Below are 26,354 nucleotides of genomic sequence, written 5' to 3'. Positions count from 1 at the left end.
AAAAAGCCAAAAATGGCTAAGTTGTATAAAACAACGTCCCAAATCCTAATCCTGAAGACTAGAGTAAGACAGAGTGCTCAGACGAAACCGAAACCGAAGAAAGTGCAACCTTTTGAAATACAGTACTGAAATGAGGAAACTAAAGTTGTTATAGAAGTAATTGTAGATCTGGCAGTAATGGGGACTAAAGTAGTGGGCCTTCCAGCCCGTGCATGACCCATCTCTTATGGACACATACATGTACATCACAACATGTAAGGATCTATTGATTCAAATAAAATATATATTTTCATCAGGGGTGGACTGTCCAATTAATCCCCCCCCCCCCCCCCAAAAAAAAAAAAAATCTTCCTCACCTGTAACTCAGAAGAATCATTTGGTGCTGCACGGGTCAACTGTTCTCCAGATTCCACCAGCCCTTGTCTGTCAGTTGTGACAAAGCCTGGCTGGGTCTGTGCAAGTGTTTTTCCTGTCCATTTTACTATGTTGTCAGTCCATCCTTTTTTTTTTTCTTTTTTTTTTCCGATTTCCCTTCTGTCTTCATCAATCAGGACATGTCCTTGGATGATAGCTTTAGCAAGGCCATTGGATCTTGTCATGTAGCCATGCCAACAGTTTCTTTTCCTTGGCTTAACAGATGTCTGCAGATTTTCATGTGGTCTCATGTACTATTTCTTATACTTTGTCTCATGTCTGTGTCTCGCATGCACACAGGAAGATGGAATATACCAGTGCAAACAAGAATCTGATTTACTTTTGTTTATGAGCTTTGCCTTGAGTAGCACCATGACCATGTGTAAAGTTAAAGATTTAGCAGAGCATACTACTGCAGCATGGCGATTACAAGAGACAAAAAGTAAAAGAAACAGTTGGCTATTCCTGATAATTTTGCTATTTTTAGTCATTTGAAATAATGAGTAATTAACATCTCCTGTAAGATAAAGTTTTATTCCCCTGAACTTATTGTTTTGATTACTATTGAGAAGGTGATTGGTCAGCATGGATTAATACCAGCTTGTTATTTCAATTTAATGAGTAATTAATTACAGTTTAATACTTGTTTATGAAAAAAAAGTTTTGTTTTGATGATTTGTAAATAATGAGACAGAGATTTAGACTCATTGTCATAGTCAGTCCTAATTGTTAGACAACCATGCTGCTTAGAAGATGCAGAAGACAAGGTTTCTTGATCATCTTCAGAAAGCTTGATGACTGATGAGTAATAAAACACAGTTATTTTCAAATAATGGAAGGGTCGTTTTGTTGTAACATGTGCTTCTTTTCTCCATTATTATGTTGTACCAGTATGATTTGGTCAGCTAGAGGCAGACATCATCTCTTCGGAGATCCATGTAAAGGCTAATACGTATACACAACACTTTCCCTTTGTCAGTGCTTGTTTGCCTGACAATACTTGCGTTTTCACAGCTGAAGTGAGCTGAGCACTCGTGTTTTGCATATATTTGTGACCTCCCTTGTATTGGTTTCAGATCCCCAAGCATAAGGTGCAAAGATAGATGATTTATGAAGTATTGTGTATTACTAGTTACCATTATTTCTTTTTTCACAGTTGCATTATATTGATTTTTGATGTCTTCTTTTCTTCCTATTGTTTTTTTTTCATACTTTGGGTGGAGGAGGGTATGGGGGTGGGGATGTGGGGGGCGCTTTGGGTACTCACTCAGTCACTGAGTGTGACTTTACCTCACTGTGATTGATAGTTCAGTGCCAATGCTGAGATATCTGAGGAGCCCATAGGGGACAAGACTACAGTCGTATCACTATCAGGCATACAGTTGGCTCTCTACCACAAATGTTACAAAGAGAGTTCAGATGACCCCCATTCATAGTCTTTGTAGGGTTTCCATTTTTTACTTTTCTCTTTCTAATCTTTGCAAAGTTGATTTCAAATTACAGAAGGATTGTTTAGTTTTTACAGGTCTGCACTTGTTTAACTACACTGTTATTTTGTTAAAAAAGAAAAAAAAAAAGTTTGGGAAGCAGCACTTTACATGCAGGAAAGACATGATAATGAAGAGCAATTATATGATAAAGAAATTAACTATATTTGTATAATTTAACCCTAACTTGTTGCATGTTTACCAACCACATCAAATCTATTATATGATAGTAACTCATTCAACATACTATAACTATTCGGGATTATTTATAAAAGGTGTTGTTAATGCAGTGGATTTAGTGCATGAATGTATTTTGATGATACTATTATGGATTTTGAAGTGGAGATAAATTCGTTTATGTGTGGTTTCTTTCTATTGAGATGTTTGTTAAATTAGAGTTCTGTTCAGTTTCAAAGCTTGGATTGTGTGGAGTTTGTGAAGAAAAGCTGAACAAGGAAAAGAAAGTACTAAAAGCAGTGATTGCTCTGCTGTTATGTTACAGGAAGCGGTTCCAGTCAACAGCACAGTACATTGTAAAAAAATTGTTTGAGGAGGGAACTGACAGTGATGTCACCATTCAAGCTTTGGGCAAGTCTTGGCATCTGCACAAAATCTACCTCAGTCAGGTAATGATGATCAATACAACATTTGTAACATTATAGTTACATGACATTCATTCATATCACAAATGTATTACTTACATAAGGATACTTATTAAACTTTAAGGAAAATCATTGCAGAGATCTCGGCTTTGACACATAACTGACAGACCCGAAGGAATCTGTTGAACAGTTCTTGTGAGTGTTGCCCCAGTGACTCTTTCACAGAGATAAGGAAGGAGGAGGTCACAATATGCATGCATCAGTGAACCATTTAAAAAAGATTTTCATCAAATTTGTCAATTGATTGACAAATAACACTGGTAGGTTTTCATGAACAGTTTGATTTCTTTTTTTTCTTTTTTTTTTTTTCGAAAGGAAAAGCAACCCTTTACGCATTTGTTTATAATATTTGTGCATGTGAGTACTAGTTAGTTGACAAGAATTTCTAGCTGATAACTAAGTATTATGAATGGATTGTATATTGTGTAATCTAATTTTGTTATGTAGAAATCAGAAGAAGATCCTGTTGATGTTATTTTAAGTACAGGTGTATATTAGTATTACAGTGACTGTGTATTTTGAAATTCACATAAGTTTTGTAACGTAGATTTTGGAACTGTATTAAAAATCAGTGTGCTTGTATGTCATGCAGAGTGTCTGTACCTGTTCAGCTTTTTCCCATCTGCCACCAACCACCTCCCTCATTTGTAAAGGTTCTCTGATTCTGAATATGTGCAGTGAAAGTTTCCTTTACTCAGAATTGAAAGTTTGAACACACTTGCACATTTATTTTGGTTGTCTCTCACCACCTTCATCAGTAGAAGTGATAAGTGACACACCTTCCTCTTCCTTTTCAGTGCAAATATTTTGACAGCATGTTCAGTGGACAGTGGCTAGAGTCTGAGCAACCTGACATCGTCATTGAAATCACTGATGAAAATATTGATGCAGAAGGTGCGTAACAGATCAGAGTATTTATTGTATGCACGCAAGCATGCTCATATTGCATTCTTTTCTCTCCCTTTTCTCTTTCTTTTCTTAAAAAAAAAAAAAAAAATCCATCATGATGAAGTCTGATTGATGTGATAAAATTATTTCTTTTTATTTGTTTAAAATTTAAAAAAAATCTTTTTATTGGCTAAATAAACAAAGTGAGTCTTTGTAATCGTCCCGTTTTGAGAGTGTGTGTGTGTTGGGGGGATGGGGGTGTTTGTGTGGGTGGGTGTTGTGTTTGAGTGTGTTTCTGTCTGTGTGTGAGTGTCTGTATGTGAGTGTGTGAGTGTGTGTGTGTGTGTGTTTGCATTTGCGAGTGTGTGTGTGTGTGTGTGTGTGTATGATAGTTGTGTCCGACTATGACTATCAGAACAACTGCTGTCCCAGTTATCTGGGCAACTGCTGTCCCAACTATCTGGGCTAGAATTTGATTATAGTGGTGAGTGTCTTGCCCAAGTTAGATGCCCACACTGTTGCCGTATTGGCCAAGAGGGTTTTTAGGACAGTTGGCATTGGGATGGTTCCCAAAGGCCAATTAGCCCCCACAGCTGCAGCACTAAGAGCTAGTGCAAATTTGCCTCCTAGTGTGAGAGACAGAATACTTGCTTCACAAAAGACTAAGCTGTAAATGACTTCCCGTTGCAATGGAGAAACCATGTCTGAGGGAATCAACCTGCTAACTACCATAAGTATGCTGATGACACTGAGTTACAAAAGGCCGCTCCACCATCTGAATTCAAAACAGTCATTTATGAGACAGAAGCATGTGTGGCTGATGTAAAGGTGTGGATGGACAGAAATAAGCTAAAACTAAATGAAGAGAAAACTGAGCTCTTAGCTGTAGGAGACCGAGTTCGTCTCAATGAAATAAAAAAGGGCCCAATCACTCTCGGCACTGCTACAGTTACATTTCAAACATCAGCTAAATACCTAGGTGTACGTATTGATCAGACCTTGACCATGGCTGACCACATTTCATCCATGTGTAACTCATGCAATTTCCATCTTCACAGACTATCCTCAGTCAGACCATACTTAACAGAGAAAAAACATTGCTCAGTTGGTTTCCTCTTTTGTCCTGTCCAGACTTGATTACTGCAATTCTACTCCAGCAGGTTTACCATCTTCCTCTCTTTTTTTTTTTTTTTTTTTTTTTTTCCCCGGACTTTCTTGGGTCGACCACCGTTTTATTTTGTACATAAATTCATTATAACAATTCAGAGTAGATGGAAAAGAAAGGGGGAAAAAAACAAAGAAAGAAAAAAAAATGAATACAGTGTACATTAACAATAACATCGTCATCATAAGTCATTATACTTATAATATATTGTTCTTAATTTGGTCAAGGTGGACACATTTTCATCATGTGTAACAGTGCAGTTTTATAACATATAATAGCATCAGCATAGAGTTATGGACACTTTGCTTCGCTAACGTAATGTGAAAAGAACACAACCCACACATAGGATATCTTATGTATGAACACATTTCCTCTAGTTTTCTATACGTGACTATATAAAACACCCATTACACAGTCGTGTTAAACATTATTACTGCAGACACATAAGTGCACATGAATACACACATGCATATATTATTTACATACTCGCATACTTACACATTCACGTACATCTGTTCAAGTTTTTTTTTAAAATTATATATATATATACATATATATACATACATACATATACACACATACATATACACACATATATATACATATATATATATATATATATATATATACATACATATATATATACATACATATATATATCATTGAGCCTTCATTATTATTGTGCATTTTGATCTTTCATACTATTTTGTTATGGGTTACTGTTTTCAAGAAGTTTTATATATGGACACCATTTTCTCATAAATACAGCACTTAACATTTCCATTGAATGCATATATCTTTCTACTTTATAACTATTTCTTAAATCATTCAAAAAGTGCTCTATACATGGTTTAATCTTATTTATTCTGCATTTATAAACAAAATATTTTGCAACAAGAATAATATAGTTGAAAATTTCATCTATTTTTGTAATTTCATCATTTCCAAATAGAACTAATTCTATGTTTAACTTAACGTTTGAGCAAGTATCACATCTTTCTTTTAAGACGTTCTCTAATTCCTTCCAAAACAATTGAGAGAACTTGCAAAACCATAGATAATGTTGTACTGAATCTATTTCATTTTTACAAAAATTGCACTTGTCACTGTTTGTAATACCCATTTTCTTCAGAATTTTGTTTGTAACTAAAATGTTGTGACAAATTCTAATTTGAAACCACTTTAATTTTATCTCTTTTACTTTTTTTATTTGCTTCATGGTGGTTACCCAATTAACGATGATATCTAATTTTTGCTCCCACTTAACAAAAGAACTTATATTGTAAATAAAGAGTGGTTCAAGAAGTATATCATAATATAGTTGCGAGCCTTTCATAGTAGAGGATATTAAGTGTAGTGCTTTCGATTGTTCATTACAGGTTTTATCACTTAGATAAATATTATGTGTAATTAAGTAACTTTTTATCGAATGTATCAATCCCATATACACTAAATAATTTACATTAATATTATATTTTTCTCTAAAGCATGTGTAACTAAGGAAGCACCCATTCTCATCAACAACATCTCTAACCAGATATATATTCTTATTTGTCCAACATTTGTAGTGGATTGTATTGTTACCAACTCTAAATTTGTCGTTATAAAAGAGGGGCTCTGCAAGTACCTCGTGTGACTCTTTTAATTCTATTTGTTTCGTAAAATTCGAGTATGCCTGAAAAACATCTTTCCAAAATTGGTTACATTCGATAGTCAGAAACTTTTTTGAACCATAAAGATTTAGTGAGTTAATTTCTTGGCATTTTATAAGTAAGATTCTCTTCCACTTTGGTGTTCCTGTGTATAATTTCCTTATCCATGTTATCTTAAGAGCATGTATAAACTTTTTTATGTCTGGTATACCTATTCCTCCATTTGCAACTTTATGTATTGAGTATTTTCTTTTAATTTTATCTGGCTTTTTATCCCATACGAATTCATAGCATAGTCTCTGTAATTCTTTTATTTCTTTGTCTGGAGGGTTTGGAAGAAGAATCCATAAGTATATTAGCTTTGAAAGTATGAGAGATTTGAGAATAGCAATTCTACCGAGGGGTGTGCATATACGTTTTGACCAAATCTTGAATAATTTTTTTGCTTCTATTAATTTGTCCCTTGTGTTCACTTCAGTTATTTTTGATAGATCGTTTAAAAACCATATACCTAAAATCTTGAATTTTGGGGGGTTCCATTTCATATTCTTTTCTGGGAGATACTTCCTTTTCGAATTTCTCATACACCCTAACCAAACATTTAGCGTTTTATCATAATTTAACTTCAGACCTGAAAATTCTTCAAATCTATTTAGTGTTTCGAATAATTTCTCATACGATTCTTTATCTCCCTCTAACGTAAAAGTTGTGTCATCGGCAAACTGACAAATTTTAAATTCGGTGTTCAATATGCTAATGCCTTTAATACCCTCATCTTCCCTTATCTTACATGCCAGAATCTCAGAGCACAATACAAAGAGGTATGGCGAAATCGGGTCTCCCTGGCGGCACCCCCCTTGTACTCTGAAACTCTGGGATACCTTACCATTTACTATGACATATGACTTTATATTTCTATAAAAAGTGCTTACCCATTTACATATATCTTCTCCAAATCCAAAAGCGTTTAAGACCTTGTTCATATATACCCAGTTTACTGAATCAAATGCCTTTTCAAAGTCTATTGAAACTAGTAAGCCTGAAATGTCTTCTTTTTCTAAGTAATGCATGATGTCATATAGTATTCTTAAGTTATCACCAATGTATCTACCTGGAATGAAACCTGTCTGATCTTCATTTATTAACTTAGGCAGGACTGACTTAATTCTACTAGCTATGCATGCTGATCCTATCTTATAAATAACGTTTAACAAGGATATAGGCCTCCAGTTTTTTAAGTATTCCCTTGGTTTATCCCCTTTTGGCAGGCATGTAATTAATCCTTCTTTCTGTGTCGTTGACATTTCTCCACTTATAAATCCTTCATTCAGTGATCTCACAACAAAGTCACTAATGTCCTTCCAAAAAAATTTGAAAAAATTTACAGTCATTCCATCTGTACCTGGACTCTTGTCGTTTTGCATTCGTCTGATAGCATCTGTGGCTTCTTGTCTTGTAATTAATCCTTCTAGTTGTTTTGATTCTGTCTCATCAAGTCTGGGTAAGTTGTTTACATACTCACTAATATCTAAATCTTTTACATTCTGTTCTTTGTATAGGTCTTCATAATAATGTCTTGTCGCCTTTAGTATTTCATCTGTTTCTGTCAGTATATTGCCTTGATCTGTAAATAACTTTAACATGTGTTTGCTGATAAAGTGACGTTTTTCAAGATTACAAAAATATTTACTTACTTTTTCACCCTGAGATGCCCATCTTGCTTTAGATCTTAAAGCTATCCCTTCCATTTTCAAATTCCTTAACTGTATGAGCTCTTCCGTCTTCTCCTGCAATTCTCTAATTATATTATACGACCGAACTTCCTTTTCGAGTCGTTGTATTTCCTCTTCTAACATTTCCTCTGTTTCTATTTGTTGCTTTTTCTTTCTTATTCCAAAAGTTATAGTTTTTGCTCTTATCTCCATTATCAACACATCTAAAAAGAGCTGGCTGCTTATAGTAAACTGAATTTCATCATTCGGGATATTACATATATCTTGTGTGTAAGGTAATACTGCATACTGTTCCTTTATTTTCTCTATTGTTTCTTTCACTAACTTAATATAATCACTGTCTCTAAGTAAAGATGAGTTAAATTTCCAAAAAGGTTTTCTTTTGGGTTCTGTATTAAATACTAAGTCAACTTTGACTAAAGAGTGGTCACTTCTATAACCGTACAAAATATCAGCGTCTTTAACATCAGTAACCAGGTTATCTGAGATCAAGAAGAAGTCAAGACGGCTTTGTTGTAAGGGAGTTGGTCTCCTCCAAGTGTATCTTAAGACTTCAGTATTGAGTTCCCTCCATATATCTACTAACTGTAAGTCATCTATCATCTTTAAAACTCTTTCTTGTGCTCCCCGATTATTCACATGCTTATAATTGTGGTAGTCTACGTTGGGATTCATTACTAAATTCCAATCCCCTCCCATTATGACGTTAGAAATTTCTTGCTCTTCAACTTTTTTCTGAATTTCTTCAAAAAATATAGGGTCATCTCTGTTAGGGCCATAAAGGTTTACCAATAGAATTTCAATATCAAATATGTTTAAGACCAAAATGATATAATTACCATGAGTATCTGTAATGTTTTTTTTAATTTTGAACTGAAAGTTGTTATTCAGCAAGATAGCTACTCCTCGTGACCTAGAATTATTAGATGAAAAAACACATTCATAACCCCATTCAGCCCTTATTTGTCTCTCCATCTTTTTTGTAAAGTGTGTATCTTGTAAAAAATAGACTGAATATTGTTTTTGCCTTAAGTATTGTAAAACATCTTTCCTTTTTTGAAAAGCACCTAGCCCCTGGCAGTTTAAGGATGATATTTTTAGACTATTCATGAGTGAATTGTATATTGGACCACACATATTGCACCATTAATATTTCAAAAACAAAATTTTCCACCTGTACCATTTTTTCTAATCTAAGAAATGAAAAAAGAACAAGAACGATGATGAATTCCTTGTTCTTTACAAACTGAAGCATCAGACACTCAAATATTTGGCGAAAGTCAAATGAAATATATGAAAAAGAAAGAAACAAGACAAAATATTTTCCGTTCACATAAAAATACACATACATTGGCAAAGAAGAAAAACAAACAAGTAAACAAAAAAAACAACAAAAAACAAAAACAAAAAAAACCAGACACCTGTTTTCCTCTGACCATCCTTGGCGATCAGGGAACACAACATCGCACAAATTTTGATTTCATAAAGCCGTATTTCACGAAACTCCTTCCCATTCTCGTGGAAAGTATTTTTTACAAGATGTGTGTGTGTGTGTGTGTGTGTGTGTGTGTGTGCGCGCGCGCGCACGCGCGCGCGTGTGTGTAAGTCAACGCGCATGTGTGTACAAAACTTGTAAAAATCGTGCGAGCGATTTTGTCTTCTCTTTTTTTCTCTCTTTTCAGATTTTTTTTAAATTTTTTTTTTTTAACAAATTAGTAAAACTCAAAACAACTAAGACAATATTCACATAACATTCGTGCCAGTATGTTCTGATTTTTTAACTCACTCGGAGATCCCGAACCATCAAGGGAACCTGGAGCACGTGCAACACAACCTTACTCACTTCGCCTGCAGTCACCTTTGTGTACAAGTTCGCGCGAACGTGTGTGTGTATGTGTGTGTGTACGTGTGCGTGTACGTGTGTGTGAGTGTGTGTGTATGCGTGCGTGTAGCGGGAACGAAAACATACATAATCAGCTAAGCATATAATTATCTCAAGAGCATGAGCAAAGGCAGGCCACACCTGCGACCCGACCTGCTCCAAGATTCACAACAACCAAGCACAACCATCACAAATCGAATAGGTCATGCACAGTGATTCACAACACAAAAAGACTGACTCATCGCAAAAAGCCAAACACAACCCCACACACAAATCGGACAGGCGAAAAAAGCACGATTTCAGTTAACTTCAAAAAGCAGTCTCTCAATAAGGAGAGCAAAAGAAAAAAAAAAAAAAAAAAAATTAATATTCGCGAGAGACAATAATAGATAATGTCTGAATACGAAACCGTGTGTATGTATGTGGAGCGGGGGTGTGCATGTGTGTGCGCGCATGCGTGTGTGGGCGCATGTGTGTGCGTGGGTATGTGTGTGTGTACTGGTGGGAAGATGGGTGAAGTGTTTTGATATGCATTCCGTCCAAGCATGTGAACGAGAAAAAAAGAAAAAAAAAAAAAAGAAAAAAAGATTGTTTATCTATCCATTTTTCACAACATATTTACGAACACCGTGGCATTAAGTACTTTGTCAGTTCGGGCTGACCAAAAAAAAAAAAAAAAAAAAAAAAAAAATAAAAATAAAACCACAACAAGTATTTACAAATAAATGGATCAATCAATCAATCAATCAAGTCACCAGTGAATCACCCTGCAAAATATGAACCAGATGATTAATGGACAAGCTAACACGCGTACTTTATTCCTCTACCCGCCCCCCCCCCTCCCACACACACACACACACACACACACACCCTTCTTTTTACTTTTTAACTTTTCCCCACCCCCTTTTATCATTTTTTTAAAAACTTCCATCCTTCCTTCCTATCCTCTTCCCCCTGCTCCATTTTTCATAAAGCAGTGGCTTGTTATTCATCAGTGGGAACAGGGGGGCGGGGGGGGGGGGGGGGGGGGGAGATAGAGGGGAACGAGTAGACATTTCTTTTTGCCATTCGTGACTTCCGTTGTAACAGAATCGACCCTGTGTGTGTGTGTGTGTGTGTGTGTGTGTATCAGACTGTCTTCGTGTGCGCAAAGGATTATGTTGAGTTATTTACACAAAGCAAAAAAATATAATACTAGTAATGACAATAATAGAAAAAAAACTAGAAACTAGAAAAAACAAAAAAACAAAAAAAAAAACAAAAAAAAACCGCACATTTTTAGCACTTGAACCTGTCAAAAAAAACAACAACAATGCACACTTTTAACACGTGAACCAGCCAATCAATGATCAATCAACCGTTCAGTGTGTAAATCGACAGGCTGATACCCATAAAGGCAAAGTAACAAGATGCATGGCATAATTCCAACCATAGGCGTACAATTTCAAATGTATTATAATTTCCATACATAATTAGCATGTGGTTGGGGGCGGGGGTGGGGGGAGGGAAAAAAAAAAAAAAAAAAAAAAAAAAAGAAGAAAAGAAGAGACAATATACGTGTTCCATTTGGCAACAACAGCTGTCAAGACTTTAAAAAAAAAAAAAAAAAAAAAAAAAAAAAAAAAAAAATAAATAAATGAATAAAATAGAAATAATACTAAGGATAAGAAATGAAAAAAACAAATCATAATAATAAACAACTAAAAAGTATGAATGAATTGCCGTGATCAAAACAGCGACATACACAATGAAGATTCAAAAAGGGCTTTGATTCATGAATCGTTCCTCTCTTCCTCTCTTAATAGACTACAGAAAGTACAGAACAATGCTGCACGACTTGTCCTAGCAAAAAAGAAATCTGATCATGTCACACCTCTTTAACATCAGTTACGCTGGCTTCCTATAGAGTCCTGCATTCACTATATACTAGCGACACTTGCCTTTCAACATTTTGATGAATCTCTTCCCCCGTGTCTCTCCTGTGTGCTGGAAACATACGAACCATGCAGAATGCTAAGATCCAGTTCTGAAAGGTTACTTAAATCCCTAGAACTAACTTAAAATGTGCAGGGAAAAGGTCTTTTAGGGCTCAAGTACCCGAAGTTTGGAATTCTTTGCCATCGTCCCTCAGACATGCTCCTGATCTCCAGTCCTTTAAGTCAGAACTGAAAACACACCTTTTCTGCAAACATTTTTGTACTCAGCACAATGGATAGTCCAAAGTTTGGTCACCACATGGAGTTTTATGCTAGAGTTATTTTAATAATTGCGTAATCCTGTTTTTAGTCCGGTTGATTTATTTAACGTGTCTGGGAGCATGTGCATGTGTGTGTGAGTGTGTGATTATGTGTGTGTGTGTGTGTGTGTGTGTGTGTGTGTGCATGTGCGTGCGCGTGCACACACATGTGTGTGTGTTTTTGAAATGTGTGTTTTATGGAATGTATTTCTTTTTAATCTAAGCATTATTTACTTGATATTTTGTTTTGTTGTTTGGTGGATTATGTTTTTTGATTCGTTCGGTGAATGCATTGGATTGAACTGTTGTAATGTTTTTATGTTCTGTTTATATCTGGCTTGGTAATGTAAGGTGCTTTGAGCAGCATTAGTACTGGATATCACACCATAGAAAAGTTGTGTATTATTATTATTTTATTATTATTATTATTATTATTAGAATTACTTAAGCAAGTATTGGCATGCTGTAGTATCTTTGCAAAGCTAGATCTTGACAAGACAAAAAAAAAGAAAAGAAAAAAAAAAGAGATTTTTTTCCTCTCTAGTTACCTTTGGATGAAATGTAGTTTTACAACTTTTAAACTGTTAATGGAGTGTACAAAGTACCTGCTTGGCTTTGTTTGACTTTCAGCTCTCAGGATAGCTTTCAAGTCACTGTACACAGACAACATTTTTGTAAAACCGATTCAGGTGGTTGGAGTACTGGCCGCTGCAACTTTCCTGCAGTTGGTAGGTTTTTCTTTGTCACAGTCTTTGAAGTCATTTTATTAGACAGTTGTCACTTCATAGAAACTTTGTCCCCTGTCTGCGGTGTTTTTCTTTGTCAGTTTATTAGATAGTTGTCACTTCATAGATCTGTTCCAGTGCCTTGTCCTGTGTTTGGTAATTTTTTGTCTCGAATCGCATGCATGAATGAAATAAGTCTGCATCATGACCATGTCTCAGTTGTTTATGTGTTTCTGCATTGTGTGTGTGTGTGTGTGTGTGTGTGTGTGTGTGTGTGTTGTGTGATGTGTGTGTGCCCCTCTCCTGTGTGTGTGTATGAGGTAAGTGGTGTTGGGAGTGGAGTTGTTGGGATGCAGGTAGAAATACCAACATTGGTACTTTCCTAGTCACTAGAAATGGTTGGGAAACCAAGCTTGGCAGAAGTTTGATAAAAGCTCTCTGCCATTTGCATCACAAAGAAATTGCAATTAAAATAAATGGGGTTGAAGGTCAAGGTCATATTCTAGCATAATTGAACAATTTGTGGGGCATGTTAGAGCCTGCACAGATTTATGATCAGAGTTATCAAACATAATATATTGATAGGCCATAGAGAAAACATGTGTAATAATAATGATAATAATAATGGTAATAATAACAATGATAATATATTTATGGTAATACTGATAATAATGATATTTATACTTTATAGTCTTTATCAAACAAGAGTGGAATCATGGTCAAAGTCAGGGGTAAAAAATCATGAAGATGGTGGACATGACATAGTCTTCCTCAAACTCATTACAGCGATAGGCCAGAGGAAAAGCAAGAACTGTACTTAGTTAAAGTAAAGGTCAAGGTCATGCAGCAGTGCAATGGAAAAAGAATATATGTAGTGGAATATACTTCATATCTTCTGTCCATACATTCGGTAAATGGTTATTGTGAGAACAGTAATCCTTGTCAAGGTTATAGATCAAGGAGATGCCATTAAAATGTGTTAGAAGGTGCTCTGTTTCTCGTTCCCTTTTTTTGATTGTTTTGTTTCTTTCAATTTCTGTGTTTGGTGTAAGTGGCCACACTAATGAGTCTTGAAGGGTTTGTCTCACTTGTTTGTTTTGTGGTTTTTTTTCATGGTGATTTTGGGTTTGGCACAGCTAAGTGCATTTTATATGTTTCATCTACTTTCTCATGTGTTTCGCAGTAGATATTGTGGAGTTATGTGAATTAGTAGGATCTGCCATGCTTTGTCTTTAGTTAAGGAGTTTTAATAGAGCCCAACATTAGCCTCAGACATTTTTTGAAGGTAAATTTTTATTATTTCAGGAACCTCTTATTGAGCACTGCAGAATTGTTATGAAAGGTTGTATCACGTGAGTAACCTTTTCAGTGCTCAAACTGTTCTTTAAACAATGTACATGAAGAATACACTGATTTAGCCAAAAATTGCTGAATTCAATTTAAAGAGAAAGCTGAGTGTCCTTTAAAAGATAATTCCATGCAATATTGGTATGGCCATGTTGACAGTGATACTGTGTAGGATATTTGATAAATGATATGATGGTAATGATTCTGCATAGGATTATGATGATTATGTAATGATTATGATGATGATGATAGTTTTAATAATAGAAATCATGATAATTTGATAATGATGATAGTAATAATGATAGCGTCTTTCTAAGTTGTAAGATCCAACAAAACACTCTTGCAGAGTCGAATGCAGTACTTTAATTTCAATTTTGCAAGCTCTACATATAGGAAGTATTGTCTGAAAAACTGAGGAACAGCAGTCTGCAGTAGGATCCATGAGCACTAACTTGGGTCAGGTAGTCCCCGAGTCCATTGCTGGGATTTCCAAACATTGTATCTGATAATGATAGTTTTTTTTAAAGTGAGGTGATAATGATAGTTTTTTTTTTTTTAAGTGAGGTGGGAGGAGTTTAATATTTTAATTTTATTCTTTTATTTCACCTTCATCTCCCTTTCTGAAGTTATGTTTGCTAATAAACAAGATGATGTAGAACATGGATTAATCATTTAATGTAACTTTATTAGAATTGTCTTTTTGAAAAGAAACGGGCACTGCATTCAGTAAAACTTGAAATGTTTAAGTTGTGTCAGAAAATTATATTCAGTGTTGTTGTAGTTGTATTCTTGTAGTTGTTTGTTGCTATATTTCATTCTCTAATCTTATTTCCAGGTGCAAGACTGTGTGTTCTTTCCTTGCTGCAAGCAGCTGTTACGCATTGCTGGATGTCAAAGATCTCTGTATGAGCTGGCTGTTGCGTTGTCTCATGGTTCCCAAGAATGCTTTCATGTTATCAGAAATCACGTAAGATTTTATTCTTATGGTCAATGCAGATGATCAGTGTGTTTGTTTGGGTGTGAATTATTAAATCTGATTTATAGACACATAAAAAAGAAGAAGAAAGGGCACCCATAAAAAGCAGTTTCGATTTGCCATTTTTGTGATGTATGACGTTTAATGTTTATATAAAGTTCTTATTCTCTTCTTTTTTCAAAGTAAAAGAAAAACAAAGATAATTACAAAAATTGCGATTTTTGGCTCATGTGTTTGTTAACACAGTGTTTTTGTTGTCTGTGCGTATATATGTGTGTGGTCATGTGTGTGTGCTTAAACAATTTCATTTTCTCTGGAAATATGTTGTCATCACCAAATTTTGCTAGAAAATAAGAAAACGTAAGTTCTTTCGACACATTCAAATAGTAATGAAACTGCACTTCTGGGAAAGGCAGAAAAGTATTATAAAGAAGCCAGATATTTGTGCAGTCAAGGTACTGCAAAATTTTTATTTCTTATTCACAAAACTTATCTTTTTTCAGATCATCTGACATATTGCCACTCTGACTGATAGCAGCCATTTTATCATTTATACTTCAAATAGTAAGATGTTCCACTTGGAACTTAACCTTCTGCATACATCTGCCAGGAGCAGTAAAATCTGCCAGTTAATGATACATCAGTCTGAGTGTACAATAGGAAATAATTTTTGAAACTGTTCTGACTCATCTTAAACAATAGATTTTAAAATATGACAATGCACAGAAAGGCCATTGAGTTTAACTTGCAGTGTGAAGGTACATTCACCCAAGTGTTGTGTGCTTGTTGTACTGTGTGCTGCAAAGTTTGATTGGAAAATGTAAGTGAGCATCTAGTCATTCAGATGAGATGATAAACTGAGGTCCCGTCTGCAGCATACATTTGGTGCACTGGAAAAAACCCCACTGCAACTTAAATTGTCCTCGGGCAAAATTCTGTAGAAGAAATCCACTCCGATAGGTACACAAATTATATATATATAAAATTATATGCACTTAACTTCGAGGCATTGGGTTATCCTCCTGGCATAGCGTATATATATATATATATATATATATATATATATATATATATATATATGGATTTGTCTGAATGCAGAACGCTTCCTTGTGAAACTGAAACTGAAACTATGTGTGTGCAGAGAAGAGCTGCTGGTGTCATTGTTGGATAACAGGGACCTGTGGATCATGCAGGTGGAGGTGGATGTCTACTGTCTGCTGAAGAAAGTGAGTGGTGGCGATCAAATGCTTTTGTCATCCGCATGTTATTTGTGGGTTTTTTTTTCATATATAGATTTATTTTATTTATCTGCATATTTACATCTATGGACACAATAGCTTGGGTAATGCATAGGTCAGTCATTGATTATAGAATAGAGACCTGAACCAGACTTCCATCCCCAGGCATCTTTATATCTGTGCTTTGTATCTGGTGGATCAAGTCCAGCAGTAAGGTTAATATGTGCAGACCATCTTGTGTCTACATACTTTCCTTGTGTAAAAAGGAAAGTATATATTGTTATAGTGTGTTATCATTGAAGAGAAGAGTTGATAAGGGTCATTCCATTGTTGTTTGCTGCACAGTTCAGCACAATGAACAATCTTTTCTCTTATAATCACTTTCCAGTGAAATTCAGTGGACTATGAACAGTATGATTTTGATTTTAGTTGATTTTGAAAGGCATAGTCTTCATATTACACAGTCCAATGTCATTCTTGCAAGGATATACTCTGTAGAGTTCATGTTAATGTGTACTTGGCTTTCATTGTAAGCAGATACTTGTTGACAGACTTTACCACAGTATTCAACTGAATCATGAAGATTTCAGTTTTGGTTTCAGTTGATCAAGGAAGTGTCACTGCATTTGGACAAATTCACATATGCTATGCATCTGCTTAGCAGATACCTGACCAGCAGCATAACCTAATGCACTTAATCAGGTCTTAAGTGCATGCATATGTGTATTTGTGTACCCAACAGAGTGGATTTCTTCTACAGAATTTTGCCAGAGGAAAAGACTCGTTGCCATGGATTCTTTTTTCAGTGCACTAAGTGCGTGCTGTGCATGGGACCTTGGTTTATCATTTTATCCGAATGACTAGATGGTCAGTTTGATTTTCCAGTCAAACTTGCGAGAAAGGGCAAGAGTCGGATTAGAACCCAGACCCTCATGGGCGCTGTATTAGGAGATGAGCGTCTTTAACCATTCTGCCACTTTTGTCCTTCCCAAATCCTCCAGAATGATAACGAAGAAAGTGAGGGGTTTGATAAATCTTTTTTCTTTGAGCTAAGTAAGTTTGTGACCTGATACAAGTCTTCGTCAGATACAAAACATGAGTGTCAAAGAATCGATAGACAGAAATATGAAAAAAAATTAGCCGTATGAAGAGCACAGGATCAGGAGTCAAGATGGCTGCCGTCAAAAGAGGGTGCTAGTCAGGGATGCACAGGGGAGGTTACCTACTTCAGGAGGTTATCGGCTGTAGCTACTTTCGTTTTCTCCGCATAGGCGGGTAGTAGTTTGCACAGGACAGGAATCAGACATCTGCTGGAGTCTGCACTGGTGGGTCATGGTAAGTATGTTACTTAAACGTAATTTTAGGAAGAAAATTTCCTTTATTTATTTGTTTTTATATTTTTAATTACATATATTAAATATGTCTTTGAAGAAAGTGTAAAACCTTTTTACATATGGCACATCAGTATAAAACAACAGTGGTCTGTTTTGCATGCTTTTCCTCTGTTTTCAGTGGGTGTTCACACAGCTGAACCCTTCGTGGAGTGGCAGAAGTGAGCAGCTGTTCAAGGAGGCTTCAGATTTTTTCAAACAGTGGGCAGAAAGTGAGTCCATTATCACATTGTACCCTGGAGTAATGATATATCCCTAACACCTTGTTGCTTCAGTTTTTGCTTTTTTCAGTCTTTTGTATTGTTATCCAGTGCTTTTAGCTTTTTGGCTTTAGTTGTTTGGTGGTGTTTTTCAAGGGCATTGAACATGTTTATTATTATTATTATTAGTTTTTTTTTCTGATGTTGTGTGTGTTTTATGTGCAAATGCATTCAGCTATTGTAGGGCTGGTCCATGGAAACTGCTATGCAGCTGCACTGATGGTGTTTTTAAGTGTTATGGGACACCAGCAAAGTTGTTCATTGGCTATTTCCACCCATTATGGTGTGAACATGTGATGTCAATCAAGAACGGAATGAACAACAAAGATATGTGACCGGAGAAAGTACAAGACACTTTCAGTGCAGTTGTTAATGAGGAGCTGATGAACAAATAAGAACAAATAAGAGAACTATTTTACAAATACTAAAAGTAATTGAACTATTATATAAACTTGTGTGTATCCAGCCGGATCATAGTCTTGCAGAAGAACAGAAACTTGGACAGTAACACATCAGGCATACCATACAAATCCATGCAGCTTAGAATGATGCTAGGCAGTGACTGATGCCGGAGTCAGTTGTTCTCATCCACATGTGCTGTCTCTGTTTAGTTTCATCCTCTGTGTTTTTGTGTTGTTTAATACATAATTATGTTTATAAATGTGGTGATGTAGTGTGTGTTTATACATGTATGAAATATGCTAGCATATATGTGGCACTTGACTAGAGCAACTGCCTGTGTATCTTTATATCAAGCTGTATATTTATCTTAGATCTGTCTGTCTGCCTGTCTGTCTCTCTACAGATATCTTTCTCTTTATCTGTTTATCTATCTGTCAATGTGCATATGTGTGTCTGTGTGTGTGTGTGTGTGTGTACAAACCTAAACTGTGATTTTGAAAGCTGGCCGTGATGACGGTGATTTTGACCATGTTGTCCATGTGACTTCTGTTGAGCAGATAATGGGTGTTGCTTCTTGGGGACTGAAGAAGGCCGTCGTTTCATTCACATGTTTGAGAAGGTGCGATGGATGTACATCATCAATGACACATCTTGCATTCAGTCACTGAAAGATGATCAGATAGTACCATATGGTAAGATTGGTGACTCTTGTGATGGATGTTTGTGTTTTATTGTTGATGGTGGAGTTTTTGAAAATGTTTTATTAATTTTATTTTGTTTCATTTTTTTCAGTGTAACAGCAGAAATAATGCTTGTAATAGATCATGCAACAGCATTGAAAAGCTGCATATTTGTATGCTTTCATGAAAATAAAATGCCATAGTAAATAATGGTCAAACAAACAAGTAAACAAACAAAAAGACCAAAAAACAAAACAGTATCAGCTCTGTTTAGTGTGTGTGTGTGTGTGTGTGTGTGTGTGTGTGTGTGTGTGTTAAAAATAATTTTTATTTTCTTAGAAATGGCTGTTTCCACAGACACCAAACCTGTCATGATTGTAGAAACTGAAGGTGGAATTTTCCTATTATAAATACAAACAGTTGAAAATACTACATTGCAAGTTTCTGCATTTACATGACACAAAAAAGATATATTAATTCTGATTAGTATGAATTCCATGTAACGACATATCTTTTAACTCTCTCGGGACGACAAGTTTTCTCCCTTGCTTTTCCCCACAGAGGGCCCATTTGTAATGGTTTGGAAAAAAATTACAAAAAATACAAAATACTGTGTAAGAAAATGAAACTTTCAGAACTGGTGTATTACGTGTTGAGCTATTACATATAAAAAAAAAATCAAATTTCTCATCTTTCTTTTACAGTTTTGCCATATGTAGAAAATACTGCCAATTTTTCACCCTGAATCACCATACCCATGCTCGCTTTCTTCATTAAATTCACTTTCTTCTTCGTCATCATCCACCTCTTCAATGTCCGACCCTTCAGTTTGTAGCATTTCAAGTACTTTGGCAACCCTAAAACGTTGCCGTCACTGCCTTGTTCGCTTCACAACATTCTGAGAAGAGCCTGCTTTGCTAACAGGCTGGCACGCGAGCAGACAACCGGTCAGTGACTTTGTCAGCATGTGTGCGAGACAGGCCATACGTCCCAGGCTGACCAGTCATACTGTTTGATTGTGGAGTGACCCAGAATAGCGCACTCTGCTTGGCTAATCACAAAATCATGTGTACAGCGCATGATGGAATTTTACTTTTGGAGAATGCTATTCCATTCCTTCGTCCGAATCCGAATGCGTTTTGTGTAGGAATGCGTGAGCATTCCTTCGTCCGGAGAGAGTTTAGGAGACTTTTTAGAATGGGAAGTAATTCTTGTCAGCATCTTTCCCGCAGGAAATAATGTTTACTGTACTCTGTTGTCAGATGGGCCACAGGCAACAAAGAAGTATGTATGTAAGAGTTTGCAGATCAAAAATACACAACACTAATATGTTTGCTATCAAATCTGAAATACATTAAAAAAAATATATATATTGAATATCAATACCATTGTTTTTTCTGTAATTACATCAAGTTTCCATTCATGGCCATATTGATAGAAAATAATGAGAGCTTTATGTAGACTCTTTGGAATCTGACACGCACATGTGTACACAAAGCGGATTTGATTTGTAGATCAATATGGTTTTGGCAAGTCTCTAGCCCTGATCAACCCAGAATGTGACTGTGAAGTAAAGAATATAAAATGAAATAACCAGCTGTATTATGCCTTGATCAATCATAATGATTTTTATTATGATCTGATTTTTTTTTTTTTTCAGATTGGTTAAATCCACTCTTCAAATTCTGCTGGAATCATCATTTGAAAGTGGAGCAGGGAAAGGATATTGGGTTAGTACATAAGTGCTTCTTCCTTTTTTTTTTTTTTTAATTATGTGTGTGTGTGTGTGTGTGTGTGTGTGTGTGTGAAGTGGAATTGGTTAGTATGTTACAGTTGAATAGCTGTAAATAAAAGTAATGAACATTGAAGTGTGCTTGGACACCACCCATTTTGTGGTCCACAGAGTTGCATAATTGACCAGAGTTGGGTTTTTTGGGTTTTTTTTTTGGTGGTATCTGCAAACAACACGGATAATCAAGGTAACTGCTTAATAATAATAAGAAACAAGCTGCCTTAAGTTTCAGAATCAAGCATTGAAATTTGAAAATAAACTCGAGTGAACATTACATCTCGTAATTGAAGATGTGAATAACCTTCATGCTGTTAGCTTCCATCCTCCTTTACCCGTAAGGGAAAAGGAATAGAGGGCATCCTAGAAATATGTGGCACCATGTCCTGGAGGCAGAAATGAAGAGTACTGGCTGCACCTGGGGACAGCTGGAGCTACTGGCACAGGACCGGGATGGTTGGAGAGCACTTGTTGGTGGCCTGTGTACCAGGTGAGGCAGCAGGTGTAGATGAGGTGAGGGTTTCCATCCTGCTTTGGTACCCGGTGGTCACAAATGGGTAAATAGCAAAAAAAAAGAGACTTTTTTGATTTCTTTTTTGTCCTTCTCACACAGGGATGAAATAGATTTTTGTATTGTCTGTTGTAGACCAAGGGAGGTGAGTGAAGAGGATTTCTACAAGTGGTCAATGAGGTGCGGACGTATTTTGACGCATGAGCAAGAGGTCAGTGGACTGTGCTGTTTTGCAAGTCAAGTCATATTCCAGTGCTTTTGTATGTGATTAGCTTTTTCCCCTGACCCCTGAGAGACAGGTTGTGTCTAATGCTGAGACATATTTGTATTTCATTGTGTTTTATTGTTTCACTTGAATTTCCTTCAAATGCTGAGCCGCACTTGCATTGTGTTTTTTTTTGGTCTCAAATTTCTTGTCACAGGAGTTTTCTCTGTTTTTGCCTGCAAATCTTTTTTTGTTTGGAGTACTTGGAGTTTTTTGGTATGATTTGTCCTTTCTCACAAGCAGTGACAAAGACAGGGAAAGGTTGAAACTATTTTTTTTTTAACAAATCAATAACAATGACACATGAACCACAAAGGTTTTGTCTCACTTTCTTTTCTTTGAGGCTAAATAAGCAGATGCGTAGCATATATGGATCAGTCCATACGCTTTGATACCATCTTGAAACTGAAATGGATTGTCTCACTTGTTTTTTTGTTTTTTATGACTCGCTTGTGAAAACAAAGTGAGTCTGTGTTATAACCCAGTATTCGGTTGTCTGTGTGTGTGTGTGTGTGTGTGTGTCTCTGTATGTATGTCTGTGTGTACGTAGTAAACTTTAACATTGGCATTTTCTCTGGAAATACTTTGTCTGTCAGTAACAAATTTTGCTTATAAATTGTAGGAAAAAATCTTTACAATCATACCAGTAAGAGTTTGTAAGTCTTGAATTAAGCTGTGTTTCCTGTATCATTAACGGTTTATTTCCTTGAGGCCATTTCTGGGATTCTGAAAACACCATATTGCCGAATCCCAGAGGCAGTGGCGTTGGTGATGCTTTGTGAGTGGATGGCATGACCTCAATTTTCTTGTTCGCAATTAAATGGAAAGACATACAAATTCTGGACAGAACACATACAGTGACACAGACGACATCATCAACATGTTTACTGCATATGAATCTTTTAAAGTGGATACAATTAACTAGAATGAACATAAAAAGAGAAATTGAATTGACCCTGTCATACTTTCCCGGCGAGTGTAACTAAACTTGTACATCTATCTAGATCCAGAGAAAAGCGGCTAAATGTTGCAGTGTGATTGCGGTGATAGCCATGTCTCATTTACCGTGGACTTTAAAGAATTTTTAATTGCCCTTAAAGATTTTTTAAATGCCGAGATAACACCAAAATAATATGATTTAAACAGCGTTCTCACTTCAAATAACGCAATCGATTTATCGCCCTTAAAAGAGCATGCTTAAATATTAATTTTGGAACATCATTCATGGATCTGCAATAGTGCAGTGAGTAAGACAATTTCTTCTCACCCGAACATACCAGGTTCGAGTCTGTGCTCAGACCTTTTTTATCTTTTTTTTTTTCTATTTTACCCGAAGCTTTATAATAACAAATACAGAACACATTTTAACTGTTATGAGAATTTTTTTAAAAGTGTATCACAAGTGAGTCTTGAAGGCCTTGCCTCTCTTGTTATTATCTTGTTTTCTTGATCTACAATGTTTCAGTATCACTGGAGATGGCTGGGCTATACATATGGTTTGGACCTGCTGTTCACACTGAGAAACAAGTATGTTCTGCTTTGATTGTTTTTTCCCATGTGTTGAAACAAAGTTAATCAATATGATTGGTGTAAATTACTCTGTTGTCAGCGTGTATGCGTATAGCCATTGTGTTTTTATGTTTATAACAGGTAATATTTTGCGGATCAGTTAAGATGTTGAAAGTGATGTTTCTTTTATCCTCTATACTTCAGAGGAATGACAGAAATATCAACTCACTTAGGACAATAGGTTTTCTTCTTGTTTTTCCCATATATGATTGCTTTGCATGTAATGCAGTTAAAAAAAACCCATGAGTTTGATAGGAAAATTTTAGAAGTTATTCAAATATTCATATAGTTCAAGTGCAAGTATTAATCTTCATTTGTGAACATCCACCACGAAATGAGTCGCTTTGCACCAGAGGTTGATTTTTAGTTATTGGTATATCGTAAATCTGCAATAAAAGAGCTTTGCAGCGAAAAAAAAAAGTTTGTAAATCGGATGATTCTGTGAAAAGTTATTGTGATTTGAAGTTCTAAAGTCACGAAAGTAACGAACTGAGAAATCAAGGCCGGAAAGTTTTGGAACATGTTCATAGCAACCACATACTTCTAAGCAAGATATGTTCATGAAATTTGGCACACACATACTTAGTGGCAATATCCACAATTGCACAAAGTTTGAAAGAAAAATATTAAGTGTATTTGATTTTATTCAAATAAGAATTTTCTTATTTTTTTGGAAAGAATTGCAACTGAGGTGTTAGTGTACTTACTTTTTAATCAGCTCAACATGACTAAAAACCTTCCAGTTTTAAGATTAGTTTTGTAATGGTGTTGATTGTGGTCCAATTACTATGAAACTTTTGCATTGTATAGTATGTGTACTAAAATTTATGCCAGATTAAAGGTAAAAAATGCTAAATCATGATGCTGAATCATGTAATTGTTGTAATTCAATGTGCTCACTGGCTTAGTGTGCTTGTGATATTACCATAATCCATACAACAAGCACAACAAAATAACAAAAAAGATCCATACAACAAAACTGCTCACACAAAAGGTACAAGTTCATGTGTGTTTTATCCCAGCATAGTATCAAATGAAATACACTTCATAATCCAAATAAACACTTCAAACACTTAATCTGCAAGAAAACCTACTTATCAAACCCATACTTCACACAATAAAGACACACAGTCTCATCAAACACTCAATCTGCTAAAAAATGTGCAGATATGTGGCACAGGTAATCAGTTCTTGCGGTACAAAGTGTTAGTCATCAGGGTGGATGGCGTTGACATTGAACCTTCTTCCTCCACTCTTTTTTTCTCCACCGGTGGTGTCAGTATGTTCCAAAAATGCATGGTTCATCCTGAAACAGTTTGTTATGTAATACTTCTTAATCTCTTCATTTTCTTTGTTTTGAATTATTTTCTATATGTTCTAAAGTTTATTCATTAATGCTAATAATGTTAGATGAAATATCAACAGTAATTTCAGTTTTGTACATCTACATCACAGCTTTCGTTCTTTACACAGGACTTTACAAAATGCTTTACTTCTAGTTCTATGTATTTTATCAGAAAATAAGAAGAATACACTTATATATATCATAATATAATCAGACAAAGCAGTTTACTGATAATAAAAGTATGAAATAGTGATTATTAATGCTGTATCACTATGAGTATCGGTGTGCATATCAGTGTGCATGTGCATGACATGCTGCAATCCATTAAGTTACTTTATGCATAGTGGCATGTCAAGCACATGCACACTTATATCATTTATGTAAATGTCTGTGCAAAACTTTACAGTTCCATACATGTACATCAATACAAAGTTTGTAAAAAGAAACTAAGTTTGCACACTTCATGGTAAATTTTTACTATAAATCATAGTACATTAACAGTTGACAACAGAATCACTCACCAGCTAGTTCACCAGCAGACAGTTCTTTAGTTGACAGTGTGGTTAGTGTGGTGGTGTTGCCTCTCCTTCTGATGACATGACTTGCCAGCAGTTATCTCAGAATTATTCATTGGTGTACAGGCAGGCATATAAACTACCATCATATCTTTCAGGGCTGAAAAAGAAATTGAACTATTGGTAATACTGTTAGTATTTACTGTTGACACAACTCTATATTTATTTACCTCAAAACAACACAGACACAGACACAGAAACACACACAGAAACACACACACACACACACACACACACACACACACACACACACACACACCAACCTGACACACATTCACATAAAATACCCATTGAAGCAAATTCTGTGAAACTGAAAACTGTTCATAATGTCATGCCCTTGTACCTCCCCTTGCTCAGTTACATGTAATGGTTAAACTGTGAAGGGACAGTGTGTGTGTGTGTGTGTGTGTGTGTGTGTGTGTGTGTGTGTGTGTGTGATATTGTGTGAGTATGTGACTCACTATGTGACACACATTGTTAGAGTGTGTGTGTGTGTGTGTGTGTGTGTGTGACATGTATACACACTGTGTCACACATTGTTTGTGTGTGTGTGTGTGTGTTTGTGTGTGTGTGATCTTCTTTTAATTTACATTCTGTTAATTTCCTCAGATTCTCTTTATTCTTTTAATCATTTTTATTCCACATGTCAGATAGTGAATTTCTGTACCAATGCAAGACAATAAATCAGTCTTGAGTCAATTGTTGTTAAATAAATTATTATCAGTTGATTATATCATCATTACATTTCACTATTTGTCAGTGTGGGTAAAATCTGAATGCTTACCTTCAGACACTTCAGCTATATCCAGTCCCCCAGTCACTTTGCTTGCATTTTCCTTGTGTGAACTTTTAGAAACACATTTTTCTCACTTCAGTGCAGCAAGTCAGTTTCACTCGTTTCCATGTCAGTCACACCAGTGATGGAACCTGGCGCATGTTGATTTCGGCAATTACAGGCGAAGGCTTCCAACCTGTCTGTATCTAGTCCAAATGTTGATTCGTCATCTACATCAAAATTAATATTAATTATTGTTGATGAAAGCTGAACAACAATCCTGCGTCGTCTGCTTTCGAAATCAGCGTCGCCTTCGTATTCACTGAGATCATGACTATCAGCATAGTTGGAATGGTCAGTTCTATCAATGAAGTACGGGGTTAGAAA

The 26,354-nt window shown here is 35.7% G+C and overlaps 1 protein-coding gene across 1 annotated transcript in view; it reads left to right on the top strand.

The window, feature by feature from the left end:
- LOC143287620 (germ cell-less protein-like 1) overlaps positions 1–26,354 on the top strand; it is a 34,332-nt gene that overhangs the window by 1,310 nt on the left and 6,668 nt on the right. Inside the window, exons 2-12 of the mRNA XM_076595744.1 lie at positions 2,404–2,527; positions 3,361–3,457; positions 12,750–12,847; positions 14,150–14,196; positions 15,027–15,158; positions 16,309–16,393; positions 17,918–18,008; positions 19,016–19,150; positions 20,799–20,868; positions 21,574–21,649; positions 23,169–23,230. Of these exons, the coding sequence (XP_076451859.1) occupies positions 2,404–2,527; positions 3,361–3,457; positions 12,750–12,847; positions 14,150–14,196; positions 15,027–15,158; positions 16,309–16,393; positions 17,918–18,008; positions 19,016–19,150; positions 20,799–20,868; positions 21,574–21,649; positions 23,169–23,230 (1,017 nt within the window). The remainder of the gene's footprint in view (positions 1–2,403; positions 2,528–3,360; positions 3,458–12,749; positions 12,848–14,149; positions 14,197–15,026; positions 15,159–16,308; positions 16,394–17,917; positions 18,009–19,015; positions 19,151–20,798; positions 20,869–21,573; positions 21,650–23,168; positions 23,231–26,354) is intronic.

Source organism: Babylonia areolata, chromosome 1 (genome assembly GCF_041734735.1).
Source record: "Babylonia areolata isolate BAREFJ2019XMU chromosome 1, ASM4173473v1, whole genome shotgun sequence".
Taxonomy (NCBI): domain Eukaryota; kingdom Metazoa; phylum Mollusca; class Gastropoda; order Neogastropoda; family Buccinidae; genus Babylonia; species Babylonia areolata.
This window is presented reverse-complemented; position numbering and strand designations above follow the sequence as displayed.